This window comes from Myxine glutinosa, chromosome 3, assembly GCF_964187855.1.
Source record: "Myxine glutinosa chromosome 3, kmMyxGlut1.1, whole genome shotgun sequence".
Lineage (NCBI taxonomy): Eukaryota > Metazoa > Chordata > Myxini > Myxiniformes > Myxinidae > Myxine > Myxine glutinosa.
Genome location: NC_136263.1, coordinates 25,844,548 through 25,863,983, shown reverse-complemented (window position 1 = coordinate 25,863,983; position 19,436 = coordinate 25,844,548). Strand labels below are relative to the sequence as shown.

Here is a 19,436-nt window from a genome sequence, read left to right as displayed (position 1 = left end):
ATATGACATGTCGTGAAAGCCCTTTGGGGAGGGGGGGATATTTTTTTGTAATAACATTAATATTATGCTATTGCCATTAGTGTTGTTATTACTTTTGTTATTAATAGCCGCCTTAGAAAAATGCACGGTAAAGCTATCTTAACATGCATATACACCGCAACATGCAACCCCTTTGGCGGGGAAAATCACCTTGGGGAGGAGGGTGGAAATAAAGTCGCTACAACTTCCATTGTGTGACCTTCAGTCCTCCTGTCAAGGTTGGATGAGATTGGGTAAGTAACGACCGAATGTATTGTGGTCAAAAAATTAGTCAGACATGCAGACAGACAGATACCAAATTGTGTATTTTATTATGATTAGATTAGGCATACACATGCAGACAGGTTTAACAGCCATACACGTCCAGACAGGTTTTTTTTTTTTTTTTTTTGTATACTGAATCGAGGCTCGTGAAAGAGCTAACATTTATTTCACAAACAAATCAACCAGACAAACAAAATATACAAAAAGAGGGAGCGGAAGACAAGATTGGGAGAGAAGGGGAAGCACACAACCACAACATTTGAGAGCAGGGAGAAGTGTGGGAGGGAGAGGGCTTGGGGGCAGGAGGCGCGTGGGAAGGGGAGGGGGGGGGGGGGGAGAGGTATAAAACACAAGGGGACCGAAATTAGCGGGGGTAGAAAAGATCAAGGTTTTGGATGGGGGAGGATAAGAGATGGTGGTGAACAGCTGTTTTAAAGACCTGGAGGGTGGAGTGGGATTGAAGAGAGTGAGGGAGTTTGTTCCAGAGGTGGGAGAAAAGAGGAATGAAGGAGTGAAGGTGAGCAGAAAGTCTTGATTTTGGCAGTTTAACCATAAGAGGGTTGCAGGCAGATCTTGTGCGACCTGTAGGAATATTTTGGGGACAGAGCCCAGAGAGGGCTGGGGGGGGGGGGGCAAGGCCAGAGAGGAGTCGGTAGAAGACGGAAAGACCACCAACCTGCCTGCGGTGAGTGAGTGAAAGGCCCTTGGAGTTGGCTTCATCGCGGGAGATTCCAATGATTCTGAACGCTTTGGTTTCAACAGCGTGAAGACGGGCTAGGTGTGAGGCAGGAGCTCCAGACCAGAGGGGAGAGCAGTATTCCATAGAGCTGCGGATGAAAGCCTTGTATGTGGTGAGGAGCTCAGGTGTGCCAAGGAAGGACTTCGCACGACGGAGGATGCCCAGTCGGCGACTGGCTTTGGAGGCCAGATTTGAAATGTGGTTTTCCCAGGAAAGATCATGGCAAATAGTGAGATCCAAAAGCTTGAGTGACAGAACTTCTTGGAGAGGATTATTCAGAAAGTGGATGGGAGGGTTGTCCAGTCGGTCTTTTCGGAGAGACATCGTAAGAGTGTGAGATTTATCAGGATTGAAAGACATGTTCCATTTGTTTGCCCAGTCTGTGATTTTGTCCAGGTCTGCAGAGAGTGAGGAGGCTGCAGACTGCCGAACTGAGGGATGAGGAATGGAGCGACAGAGAGTAGAGTCGTCAGCAAAGAGATAGAGAGGATTTTCAAGAGAGTCAGAGAGATCATTGATGAAGACCAGAAAAAGCACAGGGCCCAGAACACTACCTTGGGGAACTCCAGCCTGAACAGGAAGAGGAGATGAGAGAAACCCATTGAGGGCCACACGTTGACTATGACCAGAGAGGAAGTCCGCCAGCCATGTGTGGAGATTTCCATGGATACCAAAGGAGGAGAGTTTGGTGAGCAGAGCAGGGTGCCAGACCGTATCGAAGGCACGTGAAATGTCAAGGGAGACAGCTCTAATTTCCTGTTTGGCGTTGAGGACCTCCATCCATTGTTGAGAAAGCAGAAGCAGCATGTCCAGAGTAGAGTGACCAGGTCTGAAACCAAATTGATGATCAGTGATCAAGCCATTGGAGAAGAGGAAAGATTTCATATCTGAAGCAATGATGGATTCCATGACTTTGCTGATAATTGGGAGAAGGCTGATTGGTCTGTAGTTGCTGGGATCTGTTTTTGCACCTTCTTTGTGCAAAGCGGTGATGTTGGCTGATTTCCAAGCAGATGGCAGATGACCTTGAGCAAAAGAGAGGGTGAAGAGAACAGAAAGAGGGAGTGAAAGAGCGGAAGAACATGATTTTAGGACCCGTGGGCTGATGCCGTCAGGACCAGTTGCAGAATCAGAGTCGAGGGTTGACAGAACATGCATACACATGCAGACAGGTTCGACAGGCATACATGTGCAGACAAGTTCCAAACTGCTTGATCAGTTTCACAACGCGAGGTGAGACATGTGATGGGCCTCTTCAGATTTATAGTACTAGCAACGGTACCCGCCTTATGGGCGGGGCTTCAATTGGGACGCCCAAATGAAAAGGCAAAATATCAGAAATTGAAGGCTTTTAAAATTTTAAACAATTCATATAAACATCCGTTGAATCATACCACACGCAAATCATCAAAATCTAAACAGTACATGGCGCCAATTTTGAAAAAAGATTGAATTCTGCAAAAGGGAAGCGGCCGCTGCACGTCTTTCTCAGTCGCACGTTTATGTGTGAAGAGTGCGTGCCGAATCTGTAACACGGAAGCGGCCGCTACACCTGTTTCTCAGTCGCTTTGCACACGCTGCCATGTTGCTTCGGAGCCGCACGTTTATATCGGAAGAGTTCGTCAGGAGTCGATCTACTCTCTCCTGGTACGTAGAATTTCAACAAAAGCCACATCACTGTTCATATCGGTAAATATTATTCCATCGTGTTTGGAAAAACTGAAAAATTGGAAAACTTGGAAAATTGGGGAAAATTGGAAAAACAATATAGCCTATTTTACTCCAAGAGGTCCCAGGAATACTCACCCAAAATATCGTTGTGATCGGTTCAGCCGTTTTTGCGGTACCTTCGAACGGATGGACGGGCATTTGGTGAATTATAGTAAGATGAAATGGCAAGCCCGTGGGCCCAGGCCCACTTTTTATTTTTTGTACCTCTAATTTGTAGGTGATCTCATCTCAATTCTCGAAGAGATTAACTTATAAAATGGTCGTGATGTCCGGATGTGTGTCTGCCTGTCTGTCCGGTAAGTTTTTGCTATTTTTGCTACTCCTCCCTTAACACCTGGTTGATTGTTCTGAAACTTGACACATGAACACAAGATAGTAGCTCGCACAATCACTTTGGCTTCAATTTTATATTTTTCGAACTTGGGGTTTTGTGGTTTCCCAGGGAGGGGTAGGGGGGAAAGTGGGGTGGGTTAGCCCCTGAAACTTTGGATCCCTACTTGTTCCTTATTTACCAACTGATTTCTTTGAAATCCGATACAGCTCTTCTACTCGATGCCCCGCACAATCCCTCAGGCTTTGATTATCCTGTTGTGATCGTTGTGATCCCTCCTGTGATCCCGTGATCCTGTGTGATCCTGTGATCGTTGTGATCAACAGGCCTCCCAGGGGATCAGTGTGCTCCCAGAGGGATTCCTCCAAATCACCAAAGGTTTGAAGGACAACCTGAAGAGATGACCATCAGCACACTGAGGGCTATTTATTTTATTTTATTTTAAGAATGGGAAATAGGTATGAGTAAGGGTGCATACCACCTTTATATATACCACCTTTAGAGGCCATTTTTCCCCGCAGAGCAGGGGTTGGCCTTTATCGGGCACCGTGGTCCCCTTTTTGAAGCAATGTTTTACGGCCGGATGCCCTTCCTGCCGCCAACCCTGTTAGTCACCTCTTGCGACACACAAGGAATTACCAGTGAACTGGTACTCAATTTTCCGACCTCAGAAGGATGACAGGCTGAGTCAACCCCCCTGGCGTTAATTGAGCGATTGACCGGGATTTGAACCCAGGATCCTGGGATCCCAAGCCTGCACCCTAACTGCTAAGCCAACACCAGGCTGTATGAGTAAGGGTGTGTTGACGTCAATTGCGAAGAGCCATTCACAGTGCACCGCGCCTTGCTATAACCAATCGCCAGTGTCCCATGACCTGTTGACAACCCGCACAAAGTATACAACAAACTTCAACGTAGGATGAGACCCGTCACAATCATGTCACCATCTAGTATTCCTCCATCGCTACAATTTTAATCCAAATAGCCATCCAACTTTTTTTTTTTAAATCCACTGACTCAACTACCACTACCCTGGCAGGTATACCATTCCATGCATTTACCACTCTGAATGAAAGACACCTACCTTACTAGTTACAACCGTCATAACACTCGATCTGCGGCCCCTCGCTGTCCATTCTTGTTGTAAAACGTATCCGCTCTTATTTTACCTTTACCTTTCATTATCTTAAACATCTCCATCAGATCCCCTCGTAATCACCTCCTTACTAATGCATGAAGTACTGGCTCATTCAGTCTCGACTCATAGCTTAGTCGAGCAAGGCATGGGATTGGTCTATGGCAGCTCTGTCCTTCCTCATGCGCATTGACCAAAGGTGTACCCAGTATTCAAGATGAGATCTCACAAAATTCCAGTTCAGAGCTATCTCTCTTGATTTGTAATTTTTTTCGTGCAATCTGCCTCTTTCTTTTTTGGAAACGCAAAGTTTCAGTAGGGTTTTTAGGGTTTTAGGGTTTTAGGGCATAGTAGGGTTTTTCCCACTGTTCCTCTACCGCTTCTTCTTCTTCTTGAAACATCGCACGGTGGACTGCAATGTTTGTCTCCTATTCTATTTGAATGTCAACATTTATAAGAGTTCTTTTGCAAATAAATAATTCTTGTTGTTTGGTCTCAGATGCAGTCATTGTGGGAGTATAAGCACTAATCAGTGTGGCAAAACGTTTCTTTCCGATTGGTAGTCGTAGAGACAGGAGCCAATCGGATATTCCTTTTGGTAGAGAAAGCAGCTGTTGACAATGACAAAAAACAACACCGTACTACTTTGGTTCACCTGAAGCCTGACCAATCCGGTAAAATTTGTGGCTTCTATCCCGAAGCATGCCTTGCTCTGCAAAATGTGATTCTTAAAGAGCAGCAATATCAACATGGTCTATCGAGCTCATGTGCCGTTGGAGCAGTGTCCCTTTCCGGTCTTTGATTTCCAACGCAGTCTTTATTTATTTATTTATTATTATTATTTTTTTTTATGCAGGATCGAGGCTCGTGAAAGAGCTAACATTTATCACACAAAAAAAATCAAACAGACACGCAAAGTATATAATAATGGTAGTGGTACACAAGATGGGGAGAGAAGGGGAAGCACACAAACACAACATTTGAGAGCAGGGACATGGGGAGATCTGTGGGAGGGAGAGGGCTTGGGGGGAGGTGGCATGGGAAGGGGGGCGGGGGGTAAAAAAAAAACCACATGGACAGTGGACACTGATAGGACTTCCTGGAATGAAGTTGGTATTTCAAAAAAACCTTTAGAGGCCAAGACCTTTAGAGGTCTTGTAAGGTTCTAATATTCTAGGTTGTATCTCTATTCTTCTTCCCGCTAGTATGGAATGTCACAGTGACATGCCGATCAGGGTAATTTATGAGTAAGCCATGTTTACCCCTCCTCTTATCAGGGCATCTTCATGCAAAGCAACATGCAGGGTGCCCCTTTAAAAGTCTGCCTTGATCAGCGTGGAACTACGTAACTTCCGGTTAGTGCACCCTTCGCGACAACAGTCACGTGATTGGATACGTTGAAAACAAACCACAAAAGGGCACGTGTTACAGCTTACTTCCGGTAGTCTCGCCCTCACCTGTTGCTCGATTAGCTGCCTTGTGTCTTTGTCCCTCACCAAATATTTGTACCACCATCCCATTCAAGCCAACTATTGTGCATAATTTTAGCTGATGCCTCCCAGCCATTTGAGGCTATCGTATCACCTACCGTTTGGACTTCTTCACTTCTCCACACTTGCACTTGCGTTTAAGGTGCCACTGATGATGCACACTGACCCCGTGACACCCTCTGACCCGAGAAACTTCGGTTCCAATGGAGCACTATGTGCGACGATTGGAGAATAGGCTGGGATGCCCCGCAGTACCCAAGTAAAACGGGCTAAGTAGTCCTTGCCATTGTTAGATTAGATCTTCTGACGAGCACATGCAATTGTTGCCAGAAAGCCCACCAAATCGATTACGACTGACTGCAACCAAATGATGCCATGTTGCTGCTGCCCATGTTCAAGGAACAGGTACCCCAAAGCAACAACACTGGTATGCCAACCCTGGCCCATCTGAACCATTTCTCATGCAGATGGTGCTCTTCCATGAGCCTATACCTTGTATACAAAGGTGAACCCAATAATAAATATGTTCAACAATGATGCAAGTTAAAATCATGGATTTAAGTTTCACGATCAAGTTGAGTAATTGACTTGAGCGATGTAATGTGGAGACGACAGGTGTAAATGGCCAAATGACTTTTTTGTTTTTGATTTTCCTTTTCACAGGAGTCTTCCTTCTTCCCTTGCATCTTCTCCTGCAATTTATTGTTTCTTATTTCAACCACTTTATTCGATCGCTTTATCTCCTGTATGCATGTAGTACAAATGGCCCAATTCACTGCAATCACAACCTCATCTCGAAAACAGATTCACGTGCTACTCGTGTCCTCGGTATGGCTCAATCATGTGAGCTTGAGTTGTGGTTTTCCCTCTGACAGTTTGACGCGGCTTGTGGTGAGGAAATCGTCGTCCTGCAATGCCCCAAGCTGATTTCACAGAGGCTGGTAAGTATGAAAAGAGTATGACATGACGTCATTAACTGTGTCAGAGGGCATCTTGTTTACAAGCTGCAATCGTTTGCTTGCTTTTGTGAAGTGAAAGAGCATAAGTCAAAGCAAGGGAGAGGGATGGGTGGTGATTGGTGGGGGAGAAAGGGTGGATGGGTGGTGGAACACCATTGGAAGAGCAAATGTACAACAAGTTGGAATCTGATGGTGTGAGGAAGATTATGTATAAATTGGCTCGGGACAGCAATGAGAATACCAAGGCCATGAAAGTGGGGTGGGGTGCTGATTAAAGATGGAGGTGGGAGGCTAGTGACAGAGAGGAGGGCAGTAATGAAGGTGTGGGAAGGATATTTCAAAAAGCTGTTGAACCGGGAAGGAAGAAAGGATGAGCTGCAGCCCACCGAGTTATGTGGAGGGGAAAGTGGAGTTGGTGGAGATCACGGAAGATGAAATGCGGACGGCATTGAAGAGGATGAAGAAGGGAAGGGCATTAGGCATTGATAAGGTGTGTACAGAGATAATAATTGCAGTGGGAGAAGTCGGAGTCAGGTTGACGAAGAGGTTGTTGAATGTATGTATGTATGAGAGAGGGTTCAATTCTTGAGGATTGGAGGACAGTGTTAATTGTGCCGATATGGAAGGGGAATGTTCAATATCCGCGGAAGTACAGGGGAATTACGCTTCTTAGTTAGTCATGGAGGTGCTGCAGAGGGTTCTGGATGGGAGGATAAGGAAGAGTGTGGAGAAGGAGATCTGAGAAGAGCAGCAGGAGTTTAGATTGGGTTGGGGAACGACAGATGGAATGTTCACGCTGAGACAGCTGGTGGAGAAAAGGTTGGAGGTACAAGGTGAAATAGCATTGGGATTTGTTGACTTGGAGAAGGCCTACGACACCGTCCTGAGAGAGATTGTGATGGCGACACTGAGATGGATGGGAGTGCCGGAAGCAGAAGTTAGGTTGGTGGAAGGGATGGACAAGGGGATGAAGGGTAGAGTTTTGGTTGGTCCTGGGATGTTGGAGGAGTTCAGCGTGAACATCGCTTTGTGGCAGGTAAGCGCTCTCATCCCACTCATGTATCTGGCTGTTGTAGTGGAGAATAGGTGGGTGATTCAGGAAGTACTGAGCTGAGGGTGTGGAATGCAACATTTGGGAAGCATGGGCTGAAGATGAGCATGGAGAAGACGGAGGTGATATGGGTTTGGCAGCAGAGAAAATAAATGAATATCAGGTTAGAGGGAAGGAGATCAGACAAGGAAATAGGTTTGTGTATCTGGGTGGAACAGTGACCGGGGATGGTAAGTCAGAGGCAGAGTTGCGGAGGAGGATTCAAGTGGGTGTGAATGCATGGAGGAGGATGGAAGGAGTAATGGCAGAGAGAAAAATGTTAAGGAAATTGAAAGGAAAGGTTCTGATGTCTTGTGTAATGCTGTCCTACCTTTATGATCTGGAGACGGTGGCACTGACGGAGAGACGACAACAGAGGCTGCAGGTTTGCGAGAACAACTGGGTCAGGAGGATTGTGGGAGTGAAGAGGGTGGATAGAAGAAGAATGGATGAACTGAGGGAGGACATTGTTGTACAGATAAGCTTGACGGGGAGATTGCTGAAATGCCGGCTGAAATGTGCTGGACACTTGGTGCGGATGGGGAAAGAGAGAATGGCAAAAACAGTGGATAGGTTGAAGGAGCAAGGTAGGAGGAAAAGAGATAAATCACAGTTGACATTGGAGGATTGTGTGAAGGTGATATAAGTAAGGTGGATTTGTTGGAGAGCGGAGAGAGTTGGCTGAGGACAGAGGGTAGTGGGGGAATATCATGGTCGAGGCAGGGCAGAAGCTTGGTACCATTGGACCTCACCCCATAAAAATTAAGAGGAGGAGAAGAAGAAGAACGAAAGAATTATTTTAACCATTTTGAAATTGCCACTCTTTCGTATAAGTGCTGAAAATGATGTTTAAAAGATGAGTTGAATTGCAGGTTTCACGTTAGCGACGACAGGTTAGGTAAGCAGAAGTCACTGAAAACACACAAACAAGAAATATGTCGTGCATAGCACGATACTTGCAAAATCCCTAAAATAAGTTGTTGGCCCGATGATTACCTCAAAAATAGTTGGTGGTTGAATTCATTGACCATATATGCAAGTCCTCATAAAATTTCAAGTCAATCAGGTGAACATGGAGAATTTTAGAAATTTGGCTGATGTTGACCTCAAAAATACTTTGTGCTTCAATTAAGTGTCCAGATATGCAAAGCCTCTTAAAATGTCAAGTCAATCGGATGAAAATTGAGGATTTTATAAATCCGGCCTATGATGACCTTTTGGCCTATGCTGATCTCAAAAATAGTTGGTGTTTGAATTCAGTTAGCTGATATGACAATCCTATTGAAATTTCAAGCCAATCGGATTAAAATTGAGGATTTTAAAAATATGAAAAAAAGTGGTTGACCTTTGCCTATGTTGACCGTTTGACCTCAGAAATAGATACGATTTTGTCAGACCACGAAGTCTACCAGTTGGTGAAGTTTCGTGAAGATCGGTTTAAAATTGTGACCTGTAGGCAAGTATAAGTGAGCGAACAGACAAACAAACACGCACACACAAACACACAAACCAGAGTGATCAATCAATATACTTGTCAAAAAAATGTATTTGCCAAGTAATAATGCACAAGACCAACCAATATACTTGAAAAATGTTCGATTTTCGCAAGTAACCAACATATATCTACCTTATTAAACACGTCTATTCAGTTTTTGTGTTTGTTCAGATATCTGTCCCCTTTCATTAGGGTAGGTTTTAAAGGCCAAACATTTAACAGGAATGTGTGTTCGATCACTACGGTCTATCTTTGAGGATAAAACAAACTGAAAAAAACATTTTCCATAAATGAATAATTATGTCTCTTCTGTTGGAGTTGTAGACAATGGTTTGCAAATCGAGCCTCAAGGGCGGTGTAGAGAAGCGTTTTTTATGATAAAATAACAAATACAAAGCGAAGGGAGGTGAAATTCGCTGCACGTGATGTGCAAGGTGCGCAGAGTAAATCAAGCGTTCATTTACATCCATTGCATGTCTTATAAATAAAGAAGATATAAGCACACCTGACACAGGCCGAGGCTTCAGACTTTGGCATGCTTACGAGGCTGCACCGTCACATTGACTTTTTACTAGTAAGCACATAAACACCTACACACCGCATGCGCAAAATGCCTCGTTTAGCATTCATTCGTCATTTTAAAACTACCGTATTGTTTGAGGTTCAGAAACCAAGAGTGAAAATGTGTGCGTGCGTGTGTGTGTGCATGCACACTTATTTTTGTTGCATACACTATATTTGACCAGCATTTGTTAATGACTTTGGTTTGCTGGTTGCATCATCACTGAAGTACAGCTTTGCCACTGATGCTCTAGATTTGGGCATAATTTGGTATTTGGCTTGAAGTGCTGGGACACAATAACCTGCTCTTTCCAAAAAAATTGTGTGATCTTTAATATCCGCAAGCAAATGCTATCAGTCGGAACAGCCTGCTTAATGCCCCCCCCCCCCACCCCATCCCTCATTCCAACGACTATGTACTCAATTTCCTATTCGTATTTTCGTTAAAACTGTATTATTTTATGGTGTGTGTACCCATAGTGTGTCCCTAGGAAGATTCTCGGTGTAAATCTTTCATACCTGTATAGAAAATCGTGTTAATTCGTGTCATGTCTTTTGAGGCCTTGTAGGCTACCGTGTCCAACCTTGAGGCTTTGTTTTTCTCTCAGCGGTCCATCGTTTATGCTCCAATAACTTTCCTTCTCTGTTTTTCCCAGTCTTTTCACCCCATAGCTTTCACCCCATAGCTTTTCACCACAAGGCCTACTTCCTTGTTTAAAATCTAAACTCAAAAAAAAAAAAAAACCCCCCAAAAAACATTTCCTTCTCTGTTCTTATTCGTTGTGCTTATTCGTTTATTCGTTGTTCTTATTTGTTTATTCGTTGTTCTTATTCATTCGTTCGTTCTTCGACCACGTGTTTCTCCCCCATTTCCCCAGATAGTTTTCACTGTGAAACTTTAAAATGTTTAAACTTTCCCCTGAAGTACTGTATTCTGTCGTATATTATAACACCTTTTTCTTCTTCTTCTTTAAAAGGTTGCTTTCGACTTGCTCACCAAATCTATTCATCCCAAAAAAAATTCCATCTCTTACAGTGCCTCTTTTCTACATTCCCGAAACTCACCTGCACTCCACCCCCCCATCCAGCGTCCTTAAACGTATTTTTAACTCGAAGGTCACAAGAAACTCATTTTGCAATAATTGTTTGTTTCCCATTAATCGTGCACTTTCCAATATCCAATCTCACCCCTCCCCTCCAAATCTTCCACATCACTCCTCCCCTCCAAAACTTCCCCATCACCCCTCCCATCCAAACCTTCCCCATCACCCATCCCTTTCAAATAATCGCCCTTGCCCCTCCCCTCCAAATCCTCCCCATCACCCATCCCTTTCAAATCTCCCCCCTTGCCCCTTCCCTCCTAAACTCCCCCCACACCCCTCCCCTCCAAGGCTCCCCCTCGCCCTCCCCTCCTAGACTCCCCCCCCACCCCTCCCCTCCAAATCTCCCCCATCTCCCATTCCTTTCAAATCCCTCCCCTTGTCCCTTCCCTCCTAAACTCCCCCCGAATCCCTCTCCTCATAAACTCCCCCCTCACCCATCCCCTTCAAATCTCCCCACCCTCATTTCTTCTCCATTTCCCCCCTCTCACCCCTCCTCCTCAAAGCATCCTCCCTGCTTCTTCCCCCTTCCAACTCTCACCTCTATCTCCCCAAACCTCCTACTTCGCTCTTCCCCCTCCTCAAATAACACCTCATTGTGCCTCACCCAATCACCATCAAACCTTTTGTCCGCCCCATCCTTCCCTTTCTCCGAGCTATTCTGAAATCTCCGACACACCTTCAACAGCTCTCCCTACCTCTTCTAGTCAGGGCCCTTAGGGATATTTTGGGGCCGTTTGGTTCAAATTCTTCCAAAAGCACCAAATTTGGCCCAGATGTTGCCCATGCCATACTCTTTCGATTTTTTACGGGCGCCAAGACGGGTGCCCCCCCCCGGGGGCCCCATATTGGCAAAATACTAAATGGCCACCACCCGGATTAGAGGAAAATCAGTTAAATAACCAAAAGGGTTGGAATCATGTATGATACCACTTTTCAGGGGTTTTCGAGGTCGAGGAATCCAATTATGATGTTATTTTGATGATTCGAGGTCAAGGTCAACCCTCAAGGTCATCTTAAAGGTCATTTTTGAGTCAAACATGTCGGTTTTTGAGTTTTTTGTCAAGATTTACGCGAGGTTCACCATTTTATGTTTCTGGGTTGGGTAATCGAACTCTGACCTTATTTTTGACAATTAGAGGAAATATTTACATGTCTATTTCCTAATTTTCAGGCATATGCAGATCATCAGTCTAATTACAAAGGCACGTATTTTGATGTTTTATGAACTGTATGCCATATCCTTGTGTTTAATTTTTGTGCGATCATGATCCGGGTTCCTGTATACATGATTGTATACATGTCATAAATATGACGCCAGAGGTCATGTGACCTGGTGGCCATATTGGATTTTATGAAAACCTTAAAAATGGATCCCTGCCTTCATTTTTCGATCGATTCATTTTGAACTTTGACCACTTATAGTACGCCATGTGATTGGATGCATATCCTAATTATGACGTCATAGGTGAGGTGACATGGCGGGATGGACCGGTATGGTCCCCGGATCATACCGCCCTTGGCGCCCGTCAAAAATCGAAGGAGTATGGCATGGGCAACATCTGCGCCAAATTTGATGCTTTTGGAAGAATTTGAACCAAAATATCCCTAAGGGCCCTGACTATTCCTCCTCTTCCACATCTTACCATACCCCTCCCCCCTCCCTGTTCTGTATCCGATGCTCCCCCTTCCTCTTCCTTAACGGTATGGACCTCAAACATCCGGGGCCTTCGTTCAAACTTAACTGATCTCTCCATACAGGTTGCTTCTGACAAACAAGACATGATCTGCTTAACAGAAACTTTCCTCCTTCATGATGTCTCTGATTCCTTAGTATCTCTCCCGGGTTACTCCCTCCTCCGGTATGATAGACCTGAGCCTCGTCCTGGAGGTGGGGTTGCTATCTTTATCAAAAACTCTCTTTCTCCCTCACCCTGCACTGCCCTCTCTCCACCTCACCCCCAGGAATACCTCTGGCTACGGCTTCCCCTTCGCTCCCACCTCTTGTTCATATGTGTGTTGTACCGTCCACCAAACAGTGATGACTCCATCTACATCTCGCTGTCTGATAATATGGACCAACTTCTATCTACTCATCCCAACTCTCTCTTCCTCATATGTGGTAATTTCAATTGTCACCATGCCAGTTGGCTGGGTGTGGGTACCTCTCTCACCAGCCATGGCTCCTCAGCAAAGGACTTCTGCGACTCACTGGGACTGACACAATCTGTCAATTTCCCGACCCGGATCTCAGTCAACGGAGCATCTTCTCTTCTGGACTTGGTTATGACTAACTTCCCTAAAAATGTCTGCTGCTCTTCTTCTGCTCCAATTGGCTCATCTGATCATGTGCTTGTTAAAGTGGACATCTCTCTGACCATTCTCAGGGAGCCTCCTCAGCGTCGACGAGTCTGGCATTTCACTCAGGCCAACTGGCTCGGTCTTCAAGCAGCCATCAATCATTTGGACTGGTCTCCCATCTCTACCACCTCTGACATCAACTCATCCTGGGAATTCTTCCAAAGTAAATTGCTCTCTCTCATGCACAGATTTATCCCATCTCGTCTTCAGTTGTCATACCCTTCCTCCCGTCCATGGTACACGGAATATTGTGGTGAGGCTGTTGCCCAGAAACAACTTGCCTTCGTCTCCTGGAAAGCAAATCCAATGGAAGGAAATCTCATTTCCTTTCACAAAGCCCGAAACAAGTGTGTGTCCACCCTCAGGAGAGCCAGGAAACAATATCTATCCGTTCTCAAGACCGAACTCTCTTATCTGTCTCCCTCTTCCAAATCCTGGTGGCGTCTGGTCAAATCTGTTTCTGGTGTTTGTTCCCCCTCCAACCCCTCCCTTACCTCAAATGGCTACACAGCTGACTCCGCACGTGAAAAAGGTGAATGCCTCAACTCTGTGTTTGCCTCTAAATCTTGTGTCCCAAACCCATCCCTCTCTGTACCCACCGTACCCAGTCGTACCCAGCTGCTCTTGGACTCTGTGTCCTTTACTCCTGACAAGGTGGAAAAGTTTCTGTCAACCCTCGACTCTGATTCTGCAACTGGACCTGACGGCATCAGCCCACGGGTCCTAAAATCCTGTTCTTCCGCTCTTTCACTCCCTCTCTCTGTTCTCCTCACCCTCTCTTTTGCTCAAGGTCAACTGCCATCTGCTTGGATCAGCCAACATCAGCCAACATCACCGCTTTACACAAAAAGGTGCAAAAACAGATCCTAGCAACTACAGACCAATCAGCCTTCTCCCAATTATCAGCAAAGTCATGCAATCCATTATTGCTTTGGATATGTAATCTTTCCTCTTCTCCAATGGCTTGATCTCTGATCATCAATTTGGTTTCAGACTAGGTCACTCGACTCTGGACATGCTGCTTCTGCTGTCTCAACAATGGATGGAGGTCCTCAATGCCAAACAGGAAATTAGAGCTGTCTCCCTTGACATATCACGTGCCTTCGATACGGTCTGGCACGCCGCTCTGCTCACCAAACTCTCCTCCTTTGGTATCCATGGAAATCTCCACGCATGGCTGGTGGACTTCCTCTCTAGTCGTAGTCAACCTGTGGCCCTGAATGGGTTTCTCTCATCTCCTCTTCCTGTTCAGGCTGGAGTTCCCCAAGGCAGTGTTCTGGGCCCTGTGCTTTTTCTGGTCTTCATCAATGATCTCTCCGACTCTCTTGAAAATCCTCTCTATCTCTTTGCTGATGACTCCACTCTCTGCCGCTCCATTCCTCATCCCTCAGATCAGCAGTCTGCAGCCTCCTCACTCTCTGCAGACCTGGACAAAATCACTGACTGGGCAAACAAGTGGAACATGTCTTTCAATCCTGACAAATCTCACACTCTTACGATGTCTCTCCGAAAAGACCGACTGGACAACCCTCCCATCCACTTTCTGAATAATCCTCTCCAAGAAGTTCTGTTAATCAAGCTTTTGGGTCTCACTATCTGCCATGATCTTTCCTGGGAAAACCACATTTCAAATCTGGCCTCCAAAGCCAGTCGCCGACTGGGCATCCTCCGTCGTGCGAAGTCCTTCTTTGGCACACCTGAGCTCCTCACCACATACAAGGCTTTCATCCGCAGCTCAATGGAATGCTGCTCTCCCTTCTGGGCTGGTGCTCCTGTCTCTCACACCTAGCTCGTCTTCACGCTGTTGAAACCAAAGCGTTCAGAATCATTGGAATCTCCCGTGATGACGCTACCTCCGAGGGCCTTTCACTTACTCACCGCAGGCAGGTTGGTGGTCTTTCTGTCTTCTACCGACTCCTCTCCGGCCTTGCTCCTCCAGCTCTCTCTGGGCTCTGTCCACCAAATATTCCTAAAGGTCGCACAAGATCTGCCTGCAACCCTCTTATGGTTAAACTGCCAAAATCAAGACTCTCTGCTCACCTTCACTCTTTCATTCCTCTTTTCTCCCGCCTCTGGAACAAACTCCCCCACTCCCTTCAATCCCACTACTCCCTCCAGGTCTTTAAAACAGCTGTTCACCACCATCTCTTATCTTCCCCCATCCAAAACCTTGATCTTTTCTACCCCTGCTAATTTCACCCCAAATCCTCTTTTTTGAAATACCAACTTCTTTCCTGGAAGTCCTTGGTGTCCTTGTGTTTATACCTCTCCCACCCCCCCCCCCTTCCCACGCCGCATCCCCCAAGCCCTCTCCCTCCCACACATTCCCAATGTCCCTCACAAATGTTGTGTTTATGTGCTTCCCCTTCTCTCCCCATCTTGTCTTCCGCTCCCCTTTTTATATACTTTGTTTGTTTGTCTGTTTGATTTGTTTGTGTCATAAATGTTAGTTCTTTCACGAGCCTCGATTATGTCCTCGAGGATTTGACCCCCAGGTTCATGACATGTGGTGACGGGGGTTAAAATTCGTAAAAAAAACTTTTTCCAACTCAAAAGTAGTTCTTGGGTCATTCCTCGTGGAGCTTTTTGCCATCTTTTGGTGGGAAGCGTGGGGATTTGCGATGGTGTACCATCGACTTTGATCTAGTTATATTTATTTTGGGAATGTAGTTGTGGTAAGAAGCTGTCTACTGTGAGAACAATTTGGTTGTGGAAACTGAAAATATGTTTGGATTAGTTACTAGATCATCATTACTTGTGGCTCCTCAGTTTTTGCTGTAAAAACATTATTTTGAAAACATAGCTTGAAGTGGACCCGTGTGACATCACCATGAAGTAGTCTTCACATCTACGTGTACAAATTGCATCCTTGCACTTTGATCGGCCACAATGATGTGGCTTTGTAAAATGTTTCGCATCTGTGCAGATTAACTGATTTTATTTTCCGTCCTCTATAATTCAGGTATTTTCTCCAACCGGTCCTCTTAATTGGGACTATGATGACATACGACTGTTCAGCGATGCTGCCTGTGCTGGAGTCAAGCGGTGAGATGACAATAGAGAACCATTGTTTCTTATGTTCAGATGCATTAAAATCCATTGTAGACCATGAAAATGGCAGAAAATGTTAACATTCTGACCTCCACACCACACTCAACCCATCTCAATACTGTACATTATATTCCTCTCTTTTGTCTCGCTTCCCTTCTAATTTTTCTCAATTACTCAATTATTTTTTGCAACTTTAAAATAAAAAAATTAAAAATAGGCTCGTGGAAAAGTGAGATCTAGTAATGACCAAAGGGTGGAATTAGGTAAATGCATCTGGTAATGACTGAGATTTTAAATTTCTTCTTTAACCACTCTCGTCTTTTATAATTCTCTCATTACAATTAAATTTGATATAGTCAGAGAGTTGAGGAAATACACGACTTTTGAAATGACGTATGAATGTTAACGAGACGCACACACACACAACAACATCTAAAGGACATCTAAACTTTCATCTAAACTTTCACTCACTCACCGCAGGCAGGTAGGTGGTCTTTCTGTCTTCTACCGACTCCTCTCCGGCCTTGCTCCCCCAGCTCTCTCTGTGCTCTGTCCCCCAAATATTCCTACAGGTCGCACAAGATCTGCCAGCAACCCTCTGATGGTTAAACTGCCGAAATCTCGGCTCTCTGCTCACCTTCACTCTTTCATTCCTCTTTTCTCCCACCTCTGGAACAAACTCCCACACTCCCTTCAATCCCACTCCTCCCTCCAGGTCTTTAAAACAGCTGTTCACCACCATCTCTTATCTTCCCCCATCCAAAACCTTGATCTTTTCTACCCCCACTAATTCACCCCAGATCCACCTTTATTGAAATTCCAACTTCTTTCCTGGAAGTCCTCGCAGTGTCCATATGTTTTATACCTCTCCCACCCCCCCTTCCCATGCCTCCCCCCCAAAGCCCTCTCCCTCCCACAGATCTCTCGATGTCTCCATGTCTCTCGGTCCCTGCTCTCAAATGTTGTGTTTGTGTCCTTCCCCCTCTCTCCCCATCTTGTCTACCGCTCCCGATGTTATTTGTTTTATGTGTCGGTTTGTCGGTTTGTATTTCTGTGTGATTAATGTTCGCTCTTTCACGAGCCTCGATCTTGTATACAAAAAAAAAAAAAAAAAAGGAAATGCCTCCAGTGATATTTAATGAAGAATCTTACTATAATTCACAAAATGTCCGTCTGTCTGTCTCTCCGTCCGTCTGTCCATCCGTTTGAAGGTAACGGAAAAACGGCTGAACCGATTGCAACGATATTTTGGGTGGGTAATGCTGGGATCTCCTGGAGTAAAATAGGCTATATTGTTTTTCCAATTTCAGCTTTGGCCTCCAGCATTTTCATGTTTGGACTCCCGCATAACGTTATTTTCCTGGGTGCCGCACAAACGGCTGCACCGATCGCTGCACAGCTGCACCGATCGCTACACAGCTGCACCGATCGGACTCGGTGACCTCGGACAAAGACCTTTTATAAGGACATGGGTTGAATCCCTGCTTGAGAGAAGTCTCTCCAACTCACAATCCCACGAGATATGCGGAAAGGACGACCCAAAACCAATTATCTTCTTTTTGATTCGTATATAAACATCATTAAAAGTAACTAAAGACCTCGGCCAAAGTTCAAACGACGTGGGTTTAATCTCTACATGAGAGAATTCCACATAGCTATTTGGGCAGTGTATAAGCCAACAGATCGCTGTCTCCATCGATCTTGCCGAGGCCGTAACACCTATCGTCTCAAAATCCTTTTAACTGTTGACTTGGTAGTTTTTACAATGAAGGAAACATTAACAATGTTGTTAAAAGTTTATTTTGTGATTAATTTGTGATTGGAGTTATGTTGTTTGGAATGAAAAAAGACATATCGAGTTCAGGTAAATGACGACATGCCGTGATGGTTTCTACTTTCTGAATGTGAACTTCGCGGATCGCCATATGCAGATTTGCCACGGACCCACGATCGATGTTTCTATACATGAACGTACCCGTTTGTTTGCGAACGGGTACGTTTTTCATGGAAGTCCTTCACGAACTTGCTGTCCATGTCTGATGTGCGACTGAAGGTGCTACAGGAATGTGGAAATTATTGGTTTTATGCTTTAGCATTCGCCATATCTACATTGCCTGTTTGCTTCAGGCCTCCCACCCGTGCGTAGCACAGGTATCTCACTAGTAAATGAAATACCAACGAGCAAAAATGCCAAACTTTAAAAGTCCAGGCCCAGATGGAATGCCAAATTTCTCGTTAAAGTAAATACATGCTCTAAACAATCACTACGCTCGAGCATTCAACGAACTTATCCAAGGGGAGGAGACCTTGGATGAGTAGCTTAGTGTAGCTAACACCTTCCTCATCCTAAAATATGAAGAAACCCAACTACCTCACAAGTATAGATCAATAACATGTCTGCCAACAATGTACAAACTTCTGATGGGAATCATCACAGAAATAATATACTATCAGCTAACACAGGAAGGAGGCCGAGAGACAGAACAGAAGGGATGTAAAAGAGGATGCCATGGAGTATTTCAACAATAAACCACCTCCTACTAAAGAAGGCCATACTCGAAAATTGCAATACCAGAAGAATCAAATTATGCACAGCATGGATAGACGACAAAAAAAGCTTTTGATAGTGTCCCACATTCAAGGATGACAAAATGCATGCAATTGTACAAGATCAACCCCAAAATAGTCAAACTGATGGAGAAAGTAATGGAGCTTTGGAATACCACACTGACATTACAGCACTCTGAAGGAAAGATCGAAATACCAGGAGTGAAGATACGTCGAGGAATCTTCCAGGGAGACAGCCTTTCACCCTTCCTGTTTTGCCTGGCCCTGGACCACCTGAGCAACCTCATTAATTAGCAAGGACATGGATACACCCTGATATCAAATAAGAGAACATCCAAAGAGACAACAAAGGTGACACATCTACTTTAAATGGATGATTTAAAACACTTTGCACCAAATGACGAAAAATTGGCAGAACAACTCAAATTCGTGAAACAGTACTCCGGCGACATTCAAATGGAATTTGGCCTGGATAAGTGTGCCAAGTGCATTTTCATACAGGGTATACCAACAAAAACGGAC

The 19,436-nt window shown here is 45.0% G+C and overlaps 1 protein-coding gene across 3 annotated transcripts in view; it reads left to right on the top strand.

Annotated features, from left to right (window-relative positions):
• The window catches only part of LOC137423738 (putative aminopeptidase W07G4.4), a 118,308-nt gene that overhangs the window by 7,300 nt on the left and 91,572 nt on the right, over positions 1–19,436 (top strand). For all 3 annotated transcript variants that reach the window (XM_078773783.1, XM_068111202.2, XM_078773784.1), the window contains exons 4-5: positions 6,605–6,670; positions 16,258–16,340. In XM_078773783.1, the coding sequence (XP_078629909.1) occupies positions 6,605–6,670; positions 16,258–16,340 (149 nt within the window). The remainder of the gene's footprint in view (positions 1–6,604; positions 6,671–16,257; positions 16,341–19,436) is intronic.